This window comes from Crocodylus porosus, unplaced genomic scaffold, assembly GCF_001723895.1.
Source record: "Crocodylus porosus isolate Cpor-Errol unplaced genomic scaffold, CroPor_comp1, whole genome shotgun sequence".
Classification (NCBI taxonomy): Eukaryota; Metazoa; Chordata; order Crocodylia; family Crocodylidae; genus Crocodylus; species Crocodylus porosus.
The window spans coordinates 211,747,583-211,767,667 of NW_017728886.1; the positions used below are offsets into that span (position 1 = coordinate 211,747,583).

Below are 20,085 nucleotides of genomic sequence, written 5' to 3' on the forward strand. Positions count from 1 at the left end.
TTGTTCAGCAGATGACACCCCTTGTCATGCATAAATTTCTCTTTTCCTCTCTGTTTCTGGCACTTCAGCAGACATTTACTGCACTTTTGCACTTGATCTTTTTTTTTTTTTTTTTAACCACTCTTGTCTTTTGAAATAATTTGCTGATGTTCTGCAATAGTTTTGGTGCATATATGTCTAACATCTGCAAGCATTAGTGCTTTTTCTGCATCTCAGTGCAAAAAAATTGCCTTTATAAGCCCCTTTATTAGTCGCTTGGCTATAGACCTTAGTGCTATAGCTCTAGTACCCTGAGCAGCAGCTTCGGTCTCTGTGTACCAGCACCTGGGTTAACAGTACTTCAACATCACAGAGTGTCTTAGTCCATTTTAGGGCTAAAGAACCAGAGGTGCTTGTTAGTCGTTGATTCAGTATTTCTTCCTGTGTAGTGGTACCTATTTTCTTAACTCTTGAAATAGATATTGTAGTTTTTTTGCATATTGTCAATATGCAAAAAAATTAAGAGTAAAAATTGAAAACCTTTCTCTGTTTGTACTGTTGCGTAGCTTTCATTGTACCTGTAACTTCTTTTCACTTTTGGAATATCCTTCAAGCTGCTCACCTTCCAGGAATTGGAATTTTGTACATGTTTCTTTTTGGGAAAGGAATATTACTTAGCTTGCAATTCTATTTCCAGGAATATCTCCTGTGGTAGGATATACAGTCCTTTAGCCCCCTCTCTTCACAGTAGGAAGAGTAAACTTTCTTTAGGCTTTCTGTTCTCTTACGCCTTGATCTTCACAACTCTGTACGATCCTTTTTATGTCTTCAGTTGAACTAGCTTTTATTTCTGGGAGCTTTTCCTCCCACTTAATTGAAAGAACTGACTTGAATTGTTAGCCAGCAGTATTTATACTCAGCAGGGGATGATGTACAATGGCCACCAGGGGCTCTGGGTTGTGTTGTATTCCACTGTTGTTGACCTTCAGGTTAAACGCATCTCAAGAGCTATCGTAGTTGGACTAGTCTTGTACTGAGGAATTAAAACCCACCAGTGAGATTCCTGCAAGATTATAGGTGAAATCTTGGTCCCTTTGAGGTCAATGGCAGAACTCCTATTGACTTCAGTGGAGTCAGGATTTTACCTATTATATCTGAAGAAGCAGAATTATCTATATTTTTTATGCCACACTTCTCCGGAGTGTGGACTTACCTAGTCCTCTTCTAGACAACAAAAGTGATATTCAGTGAATTGGAACATTTCTGTTTTTTAAGATACCATAATTTTTATCTGGAGATGCAATGAAATGTATCTTATGCTTCAAGAAGTAATGTAGATTGTGGCACTTGTGCTGCAGGTTGATCACCCCTGTGTTAATGCATACTTTTTAATGCAGAGGCATTTCAGTGGAACATTACTGCCTGCTCCTGCTTCAAGTGCATCCTGAAGAATTTTCACAGTACAGAAAACTAGTTTCTGCCTGAAGTTAGGCTGAATAAGAATTTGTGCCACCAACCTACTGTGTTTATAAAGACTTTTCTTTTTAAATTATAAACAGGGGTGTCTAAATGGTGAACCCCCTCTCTCCCCATATCATTCCTGTTGCTGCTGTGGCTAGGATCTTTGGCTTCCAAATCTATCCTGCATCCAGCTACTCCACCACAGGGTCTGTGGGGCCTGTGCAGTGTGCAGCTCATGAAGCATGAAGTCCCTGGCCACCCAGAAGTTGGGACAGCCCTGTTTTAGAAGACAGATATGGTCCATCACTGTACTGGTACAGTGCTGACCCCAGCCTTCCCTGCCACCCCGGGGTAACTTGCCTCATGCCGAAGCACACATGGTGTGGGTGTTCCCCAGCAACAAGTATCTGTGGCTGATGCTAGTTGTCCCTGAGGAACCAAGTATCCATGGACATCTGGATGCTGTAGAGCAGTAGTCCATGGATGCTATAGAGCAGCAGTCCACAAGCTTTGAAGGCTGCTAGCTGGATTGACCCAGTTTGGGTCAGAGGTGAACTGGTGGGTGGGAAGGCCAGTACTATGACCCAGATGCCACTGCCACTTTTCCCTGTTGCTGGTACGGGGGAAGAACCTATGACAGTCACAGGGAAAGTACTTGCCACTGCTGCTTTTCCCTGCACTGACAAAGGGTGGGGAAAGCCCCTGCCATCAGCATGGGGAAAACCTGGAGCATTGCTTTTCCTATGCTGGCATGAGGAAAGCAACTGCTGCCAAAGTCCCCTCTTCCTCCCCCCAACCACTGCATACCACTGAAGCTCCATTTCCATGGGCTGGATCCAGCCAGGGGGATAGGTTGCTGACCCCTGCTATACAGAATGACAGATTAGAAATGTTCATAATAGTAACATTTAAAAAGAAAGCTATTGCAAGTTCTAGGATTTCTGGAAATGTCTGTCAGAAGATTATGTGGGATTTTCATGATTCATCTCGACTTTCATTTCAGTGAAAAGTGTACACGTTTCTAGAACCACTTGACAATCTAGCAAAGTTTAACTGCCAGAAAACTGGTAGAAAAACTTTGTGGATGCAAAGAAATGTTAATGTTGCCATAAATAGTTGCACAAAAATTGATTTACACAAAATTAAACAGCTCTATGGAGACTTGCTGTCTTTCTGCAAAGTCATTATTTTATATCATGAGGGGAAAGGTCTGGTCCATGGACTATGACACAACTTATTTATTCTAATTTGTCCAAGTTGATCAGCAAAGGTTTCAGAAACTGCGTATTACCATATGCAAACTGCTGTAGTTCTGCAAAGCTGATTTATTGAAGACGCACACAAACAACAGAGTCATCTGAACTTCAAAATTTTGGCTCTATTTCAGGAAGCAAGCATGCTAAAATAGTTCTAAAAACACACGTCTCTCCTTCAGCAAGGATCTGGAATGCAACAAAGAAACAGAAACCTGAAACCAAAAATAACCCCCCAAAAACATTTTTTAAAATTCCTTTGTTTTTTCTTTGATGTTTTGATGAAGATTATTATCAAATGTACATTAGTTTAAACACAGAAAATGTTGTTATGGTTGAAAAATAGATTCTTTCCTCTATTTTGTTGACTAAAAATATCTGTAAGATTTGAATCAATGGCTAAACCTTGGTCCCGTACTACATATAAATTTAGAAAGAAGAAAAGCCATGCGGTCAGATACTACGATAGCATATGCAAATGAAGTCAGAAATCGTTTTATTTCAGTATGTGTCTGGATGGAACATGCTGTTTTGTCAAACCAAACAGTAAAAAAACATGAAACTTTAAAGTTTTCCATAGGGAAAAATAGTTTGATGTCAAAACAATTTTCTTTCAGATTTGTCAGTTTTGAAATACAAAATTTCATTTCTGAATTAAATTAAATTTTTAACATTTTATTACCTTTTATGTATTTGTTATATATCAGTAATAGTTCAGTATAATATTAGTCATTGATTGATGGAGTTAAGCCCTTACTGCCTAGTATGGTGATCTATAGGGGTCTTTCCATCCAGCAGCATTTTTGAGTTTGATGGCTTTTACAGATATATTGATGGTCTTATTTGGTGATGGTCGTGCCACTCCTAGATTTCTCAGGAGGCTCCAAGCTTTATGGCTTCAGTGTGTAAAATCTAATGACTCTCTTGTTTTGGTCCATCTTTGTCTTCTGGATTCATTGAGTGAGCTCAAGAGAACTTTGCAATGTTCTGGGTTTCCTGAGGCCAAGAATTCCTGGAACAGAGACTCACTTTGTTCACTCCAGCACGGAGTGTATTCTGGTGGGTAGCCCTTGGGGATGTGTAACTGGGCTGCTTTGAGCACAAGCTTGGTGAAGCACTCAATATTTTCTGGTTTTGGTGGAATCCAAGAAACAGTGAGCTCAATATTCGTAGTAAAACTTTCCCAATTAGCTTTTCTGAAGTTGTATCATGGCACGGGAAAGGATGTTATTTTTGGAATTTCAACCCCTCTGTGTATCAGGACCGGCCTGTACTGACTGTTTGGGAAATTGATTAATACCGTTCTTGAGCCACATAGAGGTTCACCCAAGCTATCACATGAGACAAAGTGCAGATCAGGGTTTGCATCATTTCTCCATCGTGCAGAGTGGAAAGTGCTTTGATTTTTAGCCTCAAGTAGAAGGAGCAAGGAGGCTTTCTGTCATTGCCCAGTCAATGACTTGTTCTCCACGGTTTTTGGCATCTATGTAGCCCCAAGCCATATGGTAGCTGTTAAAATTGCCAGCGAAAATTCCTGGATGGTTAATGGTAGGCAGCATGGTTGGAATCCATGTGGCATTTGGAGGTTTATACACATTTATCATAGATACATCCTGAATTTTAATGGTGAGATAGTCATAGATTTATTGTTTTCTGGATTTGTGTTGTGGTGACAGCGCAAGCGATCACAGGAGCTGTTTTCATCAATTTATCAGCAGCCTATGATTTTCTATGGTGAGATGGTCTCCTGCTGAAGGTGTCAAGGGTCATTAGGTGCTAGCAGACCTTCCGTATCTTATGAATGCTCCTGTCTAACCAGCGATACCGTGTTCAGCTAGCGAACTCTGTCAGCTGAACCCATCTACTAAATAACATTCTCTCACAAGGATCAGTGCTTGCACCAGCACTTTTTAATGTATATGTAAGTGATCTTCCTGTAACCATCAGCTGGAAATGCCGATGACCTAGCACTTGCTGCTCTAAGAGGGACCCAGGCTGAAATCCAGATAGTTCTTTATTAAGGCCTCAAGTTACTGGAAGAATATTTTGTGTGTTGTAGACTCCTTCCAAATCTGAGGGAAATTGTCATCACGTTATTTAATCTAAACAATACCCATGCCAACCAGAAACTCACCATTGCTTTTTGTGGAGAAGAGGGTATGCGTAAGAAGTTCCCAAAATATCTTGGCATAATTCTCAGTTGGAACCTCCACTTTTGTGAACACTTCTCACCTGCTGTCAGGTATCTCCTTCACTTGCAGGCCTGTAGGACACTGCCTGCTTGCGACTTGAGAGAGACTAATTCTAATTAGAGTTCTACACAGCCATGCTCTCGCCTGCCACAACTTGGTGTTTAAAGAGTTGGTTCAGTATCTGGATGTGTAGTTCAATTAGTCGTCCCATGAGGTCCTACTTTCCTGAGGGCTTCGCCACCCCTACACCTTTTCCCAGTCCACTGGTTTCTGATCGGCCACTTGGTCCTTCCCTGTGGCCTCCATTCCAGGAAGAAAAAAACAAAAAACAAAACAAAACCAAGCACTCCTGGCCTGGATTATTGTTCCAGCTCCTTTCAGCAGAAAACAAACAAAAATGACGTTCATGAGGTCAGTCCCTCTTTTCTTTTGCTACCGTCTCTATGGTGGCTCTCCACGAGCCTCTTATTGGGGTCATCACGATTCCCCTCATCGCATTAGGTCCATCTGTGACAAAATCTTGCTTGCGCCCCTTTTAGGGACTTTAAGGTACCAACTTTCTACAGTGCTCCTGTGTTAGAGACTTTATGGTACGGACTCTGCTGGCTCCCAGCATGGTAACAAGCAGTTCCAAGTACTGCCGGGTCAACAGTCCTCTCTCTAAGTTCCCTCTGGGGTGGTCGTAGTCTGGAGGAGTCTCCTACCAGCTCTCCACATTGCTCTCGGGGTTCTCTGCAGTGTAGCTTGGCTTGATCCTCCTCGTTCCGGTTCCACGCTCCCCCTCTTGCCTGTTCCAGGCTCTTCTTTATACCAGTGTTGGAGTTCCCAGCCCCTCCCCTCCAGAAACAACTGAGTAAGGAGGGTTTTTTCTGGGTCCTTTGGGGCTGTGGGTCTGGGGCCACTGATCGTATGTTTAGCCCTTGTGCTTTTGAGCTCTGTGGCTCTCTCTTTCTTGCACCTGCCACGCCTTTTTATCTAATTAGGATGTTAATTAGGTGGGAGGCTGCCCATTTCTTACTCCGATACCAGGGGACGCTCTCTGTGGCTCCATTCCTCCCCTACACCACAGCCCGAGCCTCGCAGATGGCATCTATAGATGTTGACGTCAGCAGTCCCACTCTGGGCCCCAGAATCCTCCAGTCTGGATCCCACTTGGATCCCTGCACTCAGGCGGCTTGCTTCACCTTCATTCTAGGCTACCTAGCTCCTTAAGCTGTTCCCCCTTATGGGTGTGGTCCCCCCGGGACCTTTGGCTACACTGGCCCTGGCCCTGGCCTCACCTCCAAGCCAGTCAGAACCCCAGGCCCTCAGCTCCATAAATGGAGAATCAAAGACAGTCCAAGTTGTGATTGTGGTGCAATTTTTCAGATGGTGCAACACATTGTGAATGATTACCCAATTATATAATTTAATGGCGATCTAAAATCAATCCATGCATCTATTCCTGAAGTAATCAAATGACTATCAAATTTAAATATTAATCTGTGAACATTGAAATCCTAAAATGTCATATGAAAGAGAGAGATTAATATTAGTAACAATAACAAAAATTATACTTATATAGTCCAGCAGTATAATTGATATCGCATATTTCTCTTTATTTTCAAAAGTACTTGTATCAAACCATTACTAATTTATTGTTGAACAAAGTGTCAAACTTTCATTGCAACAAACCAAGCAGCATTTTGTTTCAGGTCTAAGCAATTATTGGTTTTCATTATTTTTAATAAAATTGTTGCTGTATTCTATTATTTTCAATTGCATGTTATGCCGTATTACAGCATATTGATAATAGGTGTGCATGGCATTCATAAGATGCATCACTACAGTTAGCAATAACTTGTTAAGAAATAACAGGAAAATAACATAAAAATTAAAAATGCAAAAGTGAAATATTGCCGGAACAGGAATCCTAGAAATCCAGAATTCTGCAATTGAAATTGTTCAGGATTTCCATTTTTTGAGAAGTATAAAATAGAGATTTTTCACTGGATAGCCAAATGAGAAATAATTCAGAATGCAAGTTCTGGGTTTCAACAGTTAATAGTCAGAAGAAACTGAGAAGATGAAATGCTGAGACTGATTTGGTCTGATCAGAATATCAGAGTGGTAACAGAGTAGGGATCAAAAAGTAAGAACTTGGAAATTGGAGAACTGTGAATGCAAGACATAAGCTTCTTTGCTGCTGACAATGAAGTAGCACTACTGCATAATCTTTCCCTCATAATGATCTTGGCACAAAAAGATTCATGAGCATGGTGTGAGGAGCTGAAGGGTACTTACCAGGAATGCCTCCCCAGCCAGGAACACCAACCCAACCAGAACAGGACCACAGTGCAGCAGCAAGAGCTCCCGGTGGAGCTTCCCTCCATTTGCCCCAGCCCATTCTTATCACCTTGGCAGGTGAGACGGGTTGGGGCAAATCTGCGGCTGAGGCACTATCCAGGGGGCCAGGGGCAGAGCTAGGGAGAGAAGGCGAGGAAGGAGGAACCAGCGGGAGAACGAAGGCTGGGAGCACGCAATGCTAGATTGACACCTGGGAGCCGGGTAAGCACCTGATTGGGCTCCGGCCATGGAAGAACCCCTTTAAAGACAGGAAAGAGAAGGGCTGAGGGAAGAAAGAAAGGAAGCTGAGGAGGGCAGATGGTCCAAAGCCAGGGATGCCAGTTATTTTATTTGTTCAGAAACGGTGATCAAGTGCCGCTAGCCACTGAGTAACCCAGGCACAGCTGCTGCAGGGGAGAAAATTGATAAGCAAAAGTGAGAGACCTGGGAGGAAGGAAATGAAACCCACCCTCTAAGGGTCCCACAGCCTAGACCCTGAGGGAAAGAGAAGCCGGGGTGGCTCAAGAAAGAGGGCGGGGAAAGTAGTGTCCTCTCACAGCTGATCTTTGCAATTTCATTAAAGTTTTTTTTTGCTTGTTAAGCAGCTGCGCACTGCCAATCAAGCCTGACATGGTCCCTGTCCCCGATGGGCCTTCGTAGATCCCTCCTAGTAATCTGGCACCCTGTTTTGGTGACCACCCTCTTCACCGAGCACTGGTGTTACTAGGTTTGGTTGTATACCTGCTTCGCCAACCCTGCTTCTCGGCTGCCATGACTTTGCTGTTATCCCAGTGGGGTGGGGCTAGTTCACAGGTCCCTCGGTGTCCCGGGTTGGCTTTGTCAGTTACATACGGGGCTCCTGCCACCCCTACACCCCAGCCTCGCGCCACCTGTGGTCTCCACTTCCCTGCACCTGCTCCGTGATGGGCTGTCAGACTCCTTCCCCGCTGGTATAGATGTCCCAGCCCTATAGCACTGTATAATTCCCACCACCGATCTGTCACCCTACACCATCAGCTGCGTACTTCCTCAAAGTGATCCCTCTGTAAGGCCTACCTCCCTGACCTACCACCAGCGCCCCTATGGTCTGGCCCCGGGAGTAAACATCTCCTGGATGAATATAGCGCTGTCCCCGTATCCTTCGATCTCTGCCTTCTATTCTAGGCGGCAATCCCGCCCCAATCTTTCTCTCCCGCTGGGCAAGCCTTCAGCCTCATGCCCCTCTTTGGTGCTTCCCGCACCCACCGCCACGGCACTTACTTCCTGAGACTCAGGATCTTCCTGGGTGGTCTTGATCCTCTGCTGCTCACCCGATCTGGAACTGCAGGCTTTATCTGCCGGTGATCCCACCATTCCGCCTCTTCTCCCAGCTACCAGACTCTCCAGCACTTCAGCTCAGCAGCTCTTGTCTCACTGGGCTATCGTTGGGAACGGCTTTGCCAGCCATTTGTTCCCCTCTCCATCTGCTGCCTCCGGAGCGGCGGCCGCCATTTTTAAATCTCCCGGCCGGCGGCTGACGTCACCGTCAGCTGCCGGCCGCAGCTGTACATAGACGTGGCTAACGAGCTGCGCGGGCTCTCCCTCCACTGCGGCGTCCTGCTCTCCCGGTAAGTCTTCCCGGCCCCTTCGGGTCCCGGGACAGTCCCAATCAGCCCAGAGGGGAAAAGAGAACTCCCCAACTTGCCAGAGAATGCAGGAAAGCTGGTGCTGGGAGAAGCCTGGTAATGAGCCCAGGAGACAATTGGGACTTGCTTCCCAGAGAGCCAAGATCTCCTAAATGTTTTAATGATAAAAATAATTTTTAAAAAGGAAAAGGAAGGAATCTTTCCAGCCTAATCATTTAGCTACTTTCCCTGTCCATGGCCTTGGGAACTGGGTGGGAACTGGCGGTCGGCCACAGTGGAGGCAGGTAGTCACCACCTCCCTTTCATTAACATCTCCAATAATTAAAAGAAAGATCCTTTTCAACATTAAAGTCGTGGCAGGAAGGGAGAGAGATAGCATAGGAACCTCCACTTAAACCAACAAAGGTTGTGAGCACCCTGAGTGGGCAAGTGAATGTCTGTTGGATGTAAGGGCACGCGCTCCTACCTGGTGACTACCCTACACATGGTCACGGCATTGCTTTCAAATACCTATATTCCAAACTGCTTGTCATGGTGTAACAGGGAAACCTAGCCCTGTTACTGAGAGGCAGGGCTGCCCCTTTAAGATCCGAGTCTACAGGAGCACCAAGCAACAGAAGGGTAGGGGTTAATAGTCCAACCACCCAGGCTGGTCAGCTGACAGGAAAGGGATAGGCCTCTGGGCACATATAAACTCCAGGGTCAAGGCTGGCAGGAGGCAGTCCCTGGCAAGTGGCCAGGGGAAGAGAGCTCCTGCATGGCAGAACTCCCCCAGAATGTTGTGGCTGCTGGCCAGACTGTTGCGGTAGCTAATGAGGCTCCAGGATTCTACAAGGTACCCTGAGCTGGGGGATGCTCCATGAGCAAGGAGCAGTTTGGGGGTTTTAAGGAGCCAGAGTGTGGCTTGTATGACTTGTATTATGTTATAGCCCAGGGGCTCATATTTATGTTATTGTTTTATCCAGTGCACCAGGTAGGGCTATTTGGGGAGGAGAAAGCCTCATTGGGGTACACTACTGTGAAAAGTCCCAGTGCCAGGGAGGCACAGTGATGGGATGATCAGACCCCAACGCCAGGGAGGTGTACCGACAGGGGGTAATCAGACCCCAGCTCTAGGGGCACAGTGCCAGGAGGCGCAGAGACAGGGGGCAGACCCCAGTGGATAAGGAAGACTGGGGACAGGTTCAGAAAGACTGAGTGGGATCAATCCTAGGCTTAGGGTACAGTCCCAAAAGATCCTGCAGAATCCCTACTCCTCAAGGATGGAACCATGGAAAAATAGGACCATGGAGCAGGAGGTGTGCCAGCTATTAAGACCAGACAGTTCAGAATCCATGGACACTGTCAAGGATTAGCTGCCTGAGTTACCCAGAGGGAATTCCTGCATAGTTATGGATGGAAATCATTAGTGGGCACATCTACACTTGCACTTTAATGTGCATTAGCCTATTTTAATGTGCACTAAACTGTCACTTAAAAACCATGCCCTTTAGTTAAAGTGCGTTAAGACAGGCTAATGTCCATTTTCATAGTACCACACAATGGAGGTACTAGATTTAATACACATTAACTAAAGCATGTTAATGCATGTGTAGACACACCCAGATAGTAGCAATGTACCTTGATTCTGGAAGGATCACTGGAATCCTTTCCTATCCTCCAGGTAGTTATAAGCACCTAGAGACCTGCAATGTATAAGGCCTATAGCGTGTAATGTAGAAGACTATTTCTAGTTGCTATTTCCTTGTCAGGTGGTGAGGCTGTAGGTGAAAGTGTCTGGGGCCCTGTCAGAGAGACTTCAAAAGTGGGAAGTGGCGTAGACCTTGAGAACAAAATCAATTTTCCGTTCTTTAGTCTTGGGGCTTGCAAATATTCATTTCTAGATCAATGGTTTCTGGCTATTCAGAAAATTGGGAAAGGAAGTAGTAGTTTTGGGGACTTGTGAATTCATCTCATTCATGAACCAATGATGCAACTGTGACCATGCCAGAATTTTATTTTTGGGAATGAAATACCAACACTGCTGAAGGAGGACATGGAGACCATACCATGAAATCTACCATATCCAGTAGCTGGGAAAAACTCAGACAGGGTAGAAAGATGAATAATTAGGTTAAAAGTCTCTCCTATTAATGTAGATGGCTTCACCAGGATTCATAGAACTGCTTGTTCAATGCCCATAAGGTGAAGAAAAATAATATCCATACTCTGCTGCCACTGGGAATGCAATGGGTGTGTAAACGAGTACAGTTCTTAACCTTAGGAAGCGTTGCCTAGAAGATTGGAGATCAGATCCCATAAGGCTTTGCAGTTTCCACCCTGCAAGACTCAGAGGAATCATAGCCAAAGGGAATTCTGAGACCACTACTCCTAGTTATCTACCTGTGAATTGGCACAATAATATTGACTCCAGCAACATTCAAAATGGCTTTGTTAGGAGGGAAGTGTATATCTATGTGCCTCTGATACAATGCAAATTAACTGCTTTAAATTCTGACTCCATTTTTAGTATGTATCTGTCCAAAACCATAGTAAATCTTGGGAATGCAATTTAAGTTCAACAAATATATTGGTTAATCAGGATTTGGCTAAATGGAATTGCATTTATAATTCCATTCTGAATGCCAGTGGATTTGCACATAGCTTCCAAAATAGATTGTTCCTACCCCAATACCCCATGCAGAGTACTGCATTATGTAAATGAGAATTCTCTGAAAAATCTGGTAATTGTTTAATTGTAACAATTATATATTTTAGTATATTTAAATGCTGTTTGGGTTAAAAAAAAAAAGGGACAATTATTTAGTTCTTGCATGATTCTTCGTATTTGTCTGTAGATGCAAGTAAACACATTCATAACATCTAAGTTACTAGCTAAACTGGGGCCTAACTTCACTTTCTATTGGCTGGAAAAAGCCAGAATAATAGCTAATCAAATGTTTCACTGAGTACGGGTGAGTAAGGAGTAGCTTGTAGTGTAAAGAACAGAATATAACATTTATGATAGAGGCCATCCTATGATCAACTTTGAACCTTTTCAAAGTTGTAGTATAAAGTGAATTTATATGTTTGTATTGAAGTTTACTGTTACTTATTCTGCCTTTCTGTTTACATTTATATAATCTCATTGCATGGACACATTGACAGCACCTTGTTTATCAAAGGGAAATAATATTTTTGTGAATCTAATCCAGCTACACACACTTTAAAATGCAGTGATATGTCAAAATTGTGAGCTCTGATTTCAACAGTTATCATAAGCACCAGTAGACTTGGTTCACAATTGAGGAAAACCAAAGTGCTGCAGATATTGGTGTTGGCCATTCAACACCTCAGGTACAGCAATGTATCACTCCACTCCATGTCTCCACTTACTCCCCATTTTAGAACATGGATAAAAAATGCCTGTATAGTTTTTAAAAAATTCTCAGTGAGTTTCTTTCCTAACTCTGAGGCCTTTACTCTCTCTTTATGACCATCTAATATTTTCAAATCACATGAAATCTACTCTCCTTCTATTTATGTACTATTGCTACTCTTGATATGACTTTTTGAAAACTGTGTATTAAGCTTGCATAATAACAGAGTATTGTATTCTAAAACCAAACATGATATATTCATATCTACTTGATCTTAAGCTTTACCATCCTGTGATGGTGACCTCCGTTCAGTCTGGGTCCAGTGCACAATTATCTCTCTTGAGAAATGTCTGTTTTAATCATGTTCTTTTGTCCTTCTTTGTTTAGAATTTTTCTTCTCTGGATCTTGTACCCCAGCTGCAGAGGCAGCAGAATCATTAATGATAGTGGTTCTGTCACTGACCCTTAACTCTTAACCCACTTTTTAGCCAGTGTCTAAAGCCATTTATTCCTTTTCCCTGTTCTTCCAGACAGATTCTTGCTTGAATTAAACTAATTTTGCTATAAAGAACACACACTGACAACCATAAGTTACCATGATGCTCTTTGAACATATAACCTTTACTTACAGTACAGGATATCCTGCCTTTATATTTGGTTTGATATTTTAAGTCTCAATGTGGTCTAAAAAAGTATCTATGGGCAGAACCCTACTGATGTTGAACTGAGAAATTCAGTAAGGAAATGGTATATTCATGGAGCCTTTGGTGTGTAGTTAGCACATACTTTAGCTTCAGGCAGAATATCTAATTGTCTCTAAATCAAAGAACCAGAGGGTGGTATCCTTCCAGCTTTCCTGATTGACAACCCCCTCCATCTGAGCTCTGACCATCTCTCCCAACATTTAAAATCCTGACATCCTGAATAATTTATCTCTCAAACAGGTGTGAAAAGAAGGGTTGACAGTAACCCTGAAAGGGAGGATATTGCTATGAGAGAGAGGGGAAAAGGAGAGCTTGTTGCATGAGGCAAGATGTTGGAGATTGAAGGATATCCTTCAAATAGAGGTGGATTTTGTAGGGAATTGGCAAGGGGACATAAGGAAATGGAAAGATGAAAAAAGGCCTTACTTGGTGCGATAAGCTTGGCACATTTGCAGGCATACGGACACATTTATATGCTCTTAAATTGAAACACACAAGTACCAGACTGTGGAAGATGCATTCAGAAAATTTTTCTTTGTACTTTCACTATAGGTATTTGTCCATAGAATGGATCTATAAAACTGTGTGCTTGCAGTTGCATAAATCTAACTGAAAATTTGTCTGTGATGCACTGTATAATCTAACAAACAATAGTATTACCCAAATATAAATTCTATATTAAAAGGCCATTATTAAAATTACATAGTCAAACACCCAAAAGTTAAGAAATGTCAGAATTAATATTACTGATGCACAACTAGGCAATATTTTGTTCTTGTCTTTTTGTTTAAGGCTTGGGGTCACACACTGTACATTACAAACTACTCAAACATAGACCTTGCTTTGGAAACAGAATTACCAATTACCTTATGGGATTTTCTATGACACTTACCACTATGAATGCTTTCCAAACAAAATTATATTAACAAAACTCTTATGAGGTTATATTATCCCCATTTTAAAGATAAAAAGCTGAGATACAGAAAGATTAAGGCCAAATTTTTGTGCCCAGTTTGCATTGCATAGAAACTAATTTTTCAGAATACTTAGATTTGTTTAGCATTTCATAAATATAAGCATAGCTTGCATTCCCTTGAGTTGCAGTTGTGAGAACACTGAACTTCTGTAAATTGGACCCCAGGGTATTAAGGTTAGTATAAAAAAAAACGAGGAATGCACAATTAGTTTGGTTGAAGGGATTTGCTCAGCATCACATAGGACCTTGGTAAGAGAAGCAGGGATAGAATCGAACTCTCCAGGGTAGCACCCAGAAACCTTTAACTCGGGCATCTCCTTTTCTCCTCTTGCAATTCACTGATTTTATTTGCTTTAATCTGCTGTAAAAAATGAAGCAGGCATCCAGCAGACAACAGTTTTCTTGATTATACAGATCTTCATTGTACATTCTTAGAGCAGTCTATTTTGCATACTGAAGGAGGCAGCATCTTTGAGAAGAAATAGCATATGGTCATATAAATTTAAGGCTCTAGCATACACACAGTGGTCACATCCACATGTGTGTGGATGTTTGGTTCCCCAGGGTCCCCTACCCCAGATGCGGTAGGGGAGTCCGGGGACAGCACTGATATGGCCCCAGCAGCCTTTCCTGGGGTACTGGAGGCATCCCAGGGCTATAGCAGTGGTGATCCTGTCGCTTGGAGTCTGGCCGGCAGCCGGAGCATGGCTCTGAGTGGCCTGGCTCCAGTTTTGAGCGGGGCATGCTGCCCCCTCATGTTCTGCTCTGCTTTTTTTTCTGCATGTTTTTTTGACCCCTGGATTCAGGGGTCAACTCCTCCCCACACTGCTCCCTTGCAGCACAGAGGACAACTGAGTGTGCAGTATGTAGCACTGCAGATGTATCTGCAGCACCGCATACCACACGGCTATGCTTGTCTGGACGTGGCCAGTGAGGCTGAATTAAGATTGCACAGTGAAGGTTAATTCTGCTATTTCCTAACTTTTAGCGTTTACCTTGCAACCTCAATAATGTTTATTTAACACAAGTTTCCTGTAATTTCCTTGCTTTAAAAAAATCAAATAGATAAAACAGAAGTTACATCATGGGTTGTCATATTGATACCCACCAGGTGATTAGCAGGATCAGAACCTTAATAAATGTTGTTACAAACTAACGGAATAACTGATAACAATAGTTGGTTGACATCCTCTATGTGGGCCAGAGATAGAAGGAAATGAGAGAGACATTTTGGTAGTGGATTTCATAGTTATATGTGGACAGCAGAGCAATGGTGAACATTGGAAAATATGTATTCTATTTCAGGTTCTTGAGGACAATGTTATCTAATGGGAACAGACTCTTCAATCTGTTTCTCCCTTTCCTTTCCTTTCCAACCTATACCTGCTTCAGTCTGGTCTCTTCTCTATCTCTGCCTTCTTGTCCCAATCTTCTTCCCCTTATCTCCCAGTCTCCACTTCTAGTGCCAGTCTCTTTGTCCAGCCAGTTATAGTCTTTTTCTTCAAGATCATTGTCAAAGTTACAATCTACAACTGTATTTTTTAGACTCTTCCTCCCCCAAATCCCAAGTTCCCACATAAAGCATAATTTGACAGTTTGTCAGTTCTTTACTGTCTTCCAATCTCAGCTTCTCTCTTTGAGATCCTTATCCAATCTCAGTTTCCCTCCCACATTCCTTCCCTAGCTCATTGTTCTTTTCTTTATCCAGCCAGTCCCAATTCTCCCAATTCTGCTGTTCCTCTATTGCTTCTTCTCTGCTTCCTAATCTCTGCATTCTTGTCTAGCCAATGCCAGTTCCCCCAGTCAATTAGTTCCTAACATTCCCCATTTCTCTTATCAGCTCCTTGTTCATACCTTCCCTCCAAGTGCAAAGTCCTGTACTTAGGACTGATGAATCCCCTGCACTGCTATAGGCTTGGGACCAACTGGCTAAGCAGCAGCTCTGCAGTAAAAGACCCGAGGGTTACAGTGGATAATAAGCTGAATATGAGTCACTAGTGTGCCCCTGTTGCCAAGAAAGCTAACAATATACTGGGCTGGATTAGTAGGAGTGTTGCCAGCAAATTGAGGGAAGTAATTATTCCCCTCTATTCTGCACTGGTGAAACTACATATGGAGTACTGTGTCCAGCTTTAGGCCCCCCCACTACAGAAAGGCTATGGGCAAGTTGGAGAGAGTCCAGCAGAAAGCAATAAAAATAGTTAGGAGGCTGGGGCACTTGACTTTTGAGGAGAGGCTGAGGGACCCTGGGTGCATTTAGTCTGGAGAAGAGAAAACTGAGGGGGGATTTAATAGCAGCATTCAGCTACCTGAAGGATGATTTGAAAGAGGATGGAACTAGACTGTTCTCAGTGGTGGCAGATGACAGAACAAGGAGCAATGTTCTCAAGTCGCAGCAAGAGAAGTTTAGGTTGGATATTAGGAAAAACATTCTCAAGAAGAGGATGATGAAGCACTGGAACAGGCTACTTACAGAGGTGGTGGGATCTCCATCCTTGAAGGTTTTTAAAGCCCTCTTGACAAAGCCCTGGCTGGAGTGATCTAGCTGGGGATAGTCCTGCTTTGATCAGAGAGGTTGGACTAGAAGACTTCCTGAGGTCCCTTCCACCCCTAATTTTCTATGGTTCTATGTCTACCAATCCCAAATCTCTTGCTGAAACAATCCCAGTCCTCTCTCCCAATCCACTCCACAGTCCATACCTCCCTACTATGTCTGTCCCAGCTTCCTGTGTCTGCCTCTTTTCGATGGCTTCCTCCTCCACCCTGACTTCATGCACGTTGCTTGGTGGTAAACTGAGAACACAAGCTCCCTGCTCTAAGTTCTAATGTCTGTACTGACTTCTCTGGAGCAGCAGGGAGTCTCATTTAGAAATGCTTTCTGAACTCCATCAGCCTCAGGTTGGAGTGCTCAGGAGGGCTGAGGCATGATCATATCTTGGAATCATGAAGTTCAGACATGCTCTTCAGCTAAGATAAATCTCTACTGAAAATGTCTGAACTATATATTTTTTTCAATGGGTATAACAAAAGGCTCATCCCTGACCCACGGTCCACTTACTACAAAATTTCAAATTCATTTCCAAAGTACATTTCAAAGAACAGGTTTCCAGGCCCTTCATCTCTGTTTTAAGAAGGACAATATCTAGTTAATGTCCCACTTAGAAATAGGTGAACTGTGTTGGCTGAAACTTTCAGGAAGGAAGGGAGGTCAGCTTGAAGCAACTGCTGATCTGGGAAAATTTCAGCACAAATGGTTAAATTATAGAAAAGATGCAAACACCTGAAAACAAGATTTTATGATGAGAAATATTGGGCACATTTAAAAATAGCCCAGACTGCAAGCGCTGTTTATTATAGATATCTATAAAGGATAATTTAATAAAAAAATTGCTGTTCTGGGAAGTAAGAGACCTGTTTTGAATTCCTGTTTTACCGAGAAATTGCTTTGTGACTTTGGACGAATCAGGTAATCTACTATATGTTTTAGTTAGTTCTGCATTTGTGACATGGAAGAAATCTCTTTCTCATGGAGGTTTTATGAGGATAAGATATATTAATGACTTAAGGTGCTTCAATATTATGGTTATAAAGGTCACATACAGACGCACAGAATATGTCATTTATAAGTATAGCATAATATATAATATGTTATGTATAATCATAAATAATGTAATATATTATTTTACAGATTAGGCAGTCTCCTTTGATTTTAAGAATGCCTTTTCAGTGTGAGGTAACAAGAAAATACAACTATGTCTAAAGACAACTATAAAGAAGATACATGTATTCTTCTAATAACAGCTGCTGACAAAAACCACAAAAAACTGCACTTTACTGGAAGAAGCAGCATGTTATTTTGACCCAGCTCTGGAGCATCTTTATAGATTGGGTGCTTCAGCAGGGCTTTTTGGTGCTTTTATCTAATAGCTAATTCAATCAGCTATTAGATAAAAGCACTAAAAACACCCCACTAAAGTGCCTGATGTATACAGGCCTTGGGTGAGCTGGGTCTACCTAACACGATGCCTCTTCTGGGCATGCTCTAGGCTCAGGAGTCTGCTGGGAGTGCGCGAGTTTAAAATAAAGCACTGTTGTTTGGTGTTTTTTTCCCAAGTCTGCAAGTAGCCTAGATGTCTGTTTTGGATTGGATTCATTATCCCACATATCTAAATGGAATTGTTGGATGCCATCTCCCACAGATAAACTTACAAACTTCTTGTAAATGAATGTGCAGAACAGAGCTTGGAAACTCTGGCAGCATTGCTGAGAAATAATACAGAATATTTTTTTAAATACTGTATATTCTTTTTGAGACTACGTTAACCTTTAAAGAGATGACAAAATGCATTTGTAAAACGATATCTACAAGTACAAGTAATTGTGCCTATGTTCTACCTAGCATTTGGTCACTATGTCAATATTTAGTGATTGTAGAGGATAAACATCCTTATTGTTGTGAGAGAGTTTTTTCGGTAAATATGAGATCTTTTATTAGACCAACTAAATAGTTGGAAAATATGTTCTTTGCAAGCATTTGGGTACAAACACCCTTCTTTGGGCACAGGGAGAGTTTGTATTGATTTGTGTACTCTCCTGTGTGGAATAAAGCCAGTATGCAAAATGCAGGTCTGGGGTTATCAGATGGCAGGCAGGTTATAATGTGCCATAAATCCAATGTCTATTTTATTCAAGATTTTTTATATTTTATATTATTATTGTGCGATGTTTTGTTTTTTTTCTCATAGAATTTAAATTTAATTCATTCAGTCATTTGTGTTGTTGCAGAGGATCTTGATGATTTAAGAATGGAAGGAGTAACCAGTTTGATGTCTTCTGGGAGCAAATTTAACCAAACTCGAAGTACACATCCTGTTGAACCTCAGGCAAAGGTCACACTGAACATCTGCGCAAGGTGTGCCAGGTAAGAAAAGCAGATGATACTAACAAGCAGATTTTTAGTCCATTTTCCTAGGTTGACTATCATGATTACCTGTGATCCAGGCAATAAGTTCTCTTTTTTTTTAAGGAAATTTTTTTTGCTTCTAACTATCCTTGGTCATAAAGGGCCAGTTGAGCTGTAGAACCTACACTTATGCATGATACTGCTCATATCAACAATGAATCAAGGAGTGCAGGTAATCTTCACCCTTACTTCACAGCTTGAAACTATTTTATGCCCTTCTCTCTGTTACTTGAGCTTCTGTGGCTTTTCAAAGGATGATTTAGAAACTTTGGAGTTTCAAAACCAATTGAAGAGCATTGGTATAAATAAAAACATAGTTGCACAGGTGCAGTTCAAGAATGTAATCAGTTTGAATCCCATTTGCTTTTGGCAGCTGGAAGTAATTTTTGCACTTGATATTCCTGAAACCTAGTCAATTAATAATGTAACACTAGCTGAAACTCTTTAAATTTCTTAGATTCAGTCTTTCTGTATGGACAAAAGCTCATTTGGAAAAAGGAGTTAATCCTGTTTAAATGACAAAGCTAGCCTTCTCACCCTTATGTAAATGGCGCAGATTAAGAAGAACAATGCAGAGGTCTGCCAATTTTATCTCCTTGCCTTTGCCCTTGACTGCTCCATTGTCTTGTCTGAGAGGGGATTAGTAACCTGTAAATAGAAGCAACCTGTGGTGATCTCAAGTCAAAAGTTTGCGCATGTGCCTTCCTACCTTTTTATTTTATTTTAAGGTTACCATATTTTAAAAGACCACTTGTTTAGGGAGGTTGTCTTCAAAGGCTAGGGACAGACATTCAAAAAGCATGAGCCTGAATTGATTCAATCTTTTCAGGTTACTCTAACCTGGCTAGTCTGCATCAGTTTGTAACCAAAAAGACATCCTGTCTGGACTGCAGAAATGCTGGCACATGCCTGCAGTAGCTGAGGGTAGAAACTGAGGGGTGCTAGAGCAGCCTTCCCTATTCAGAGCACCTGTCAAAGTAAGTTGTTGTCTAATGAAAGCTCACACCTTAAAGTTAGTCTCTAAGGTGCCATGCTGCCCTACCTTCTGCCTGATTTCAGACTAACACAGCTAAGTACTAGAAGCTTTGACTTAATATTTGATTCAACAAATATTCAACATATTTGACACTGAAAAGTGAAAGTTGAGTCGAATAGTAGCTGGTCAGATAGCTGTCAAATCAAATACTGGAAGTCGAATATTAACAGCGCGGGTCGAATATTCGACTTGCCTATATTGGATTCCCGGGG

General features: G+C 42.2%; 1 protein-coding gene across 4 annotated transcripts in view; it reads left to right on the plus strand.

The window, feature by feature from the left end:
• Nucleotides 1-20,085, plus strand: part of CUNH8orf34 (chromosome unknown C8orf34 homolog) — a 289,852-nt gene that overhangs the window by 154,634 nt on the left and 115,133 nt on the right. For all 4 annotated transcript variants that reach the window (XM_019548957.1, XM_019548949.1, XM_019548967.1 and 1 more), the window contains one exon: nucleotides 18,660-18,795. In XM_019548957.1, coding sequence (XP_019404502.1) covers nucleotides 18,660-18,795 — 136 coding nt within the window. The remainder of the gene's footprint in view (nucleotides 1-18,659; nucleotides 18,796-20,085) is intronic.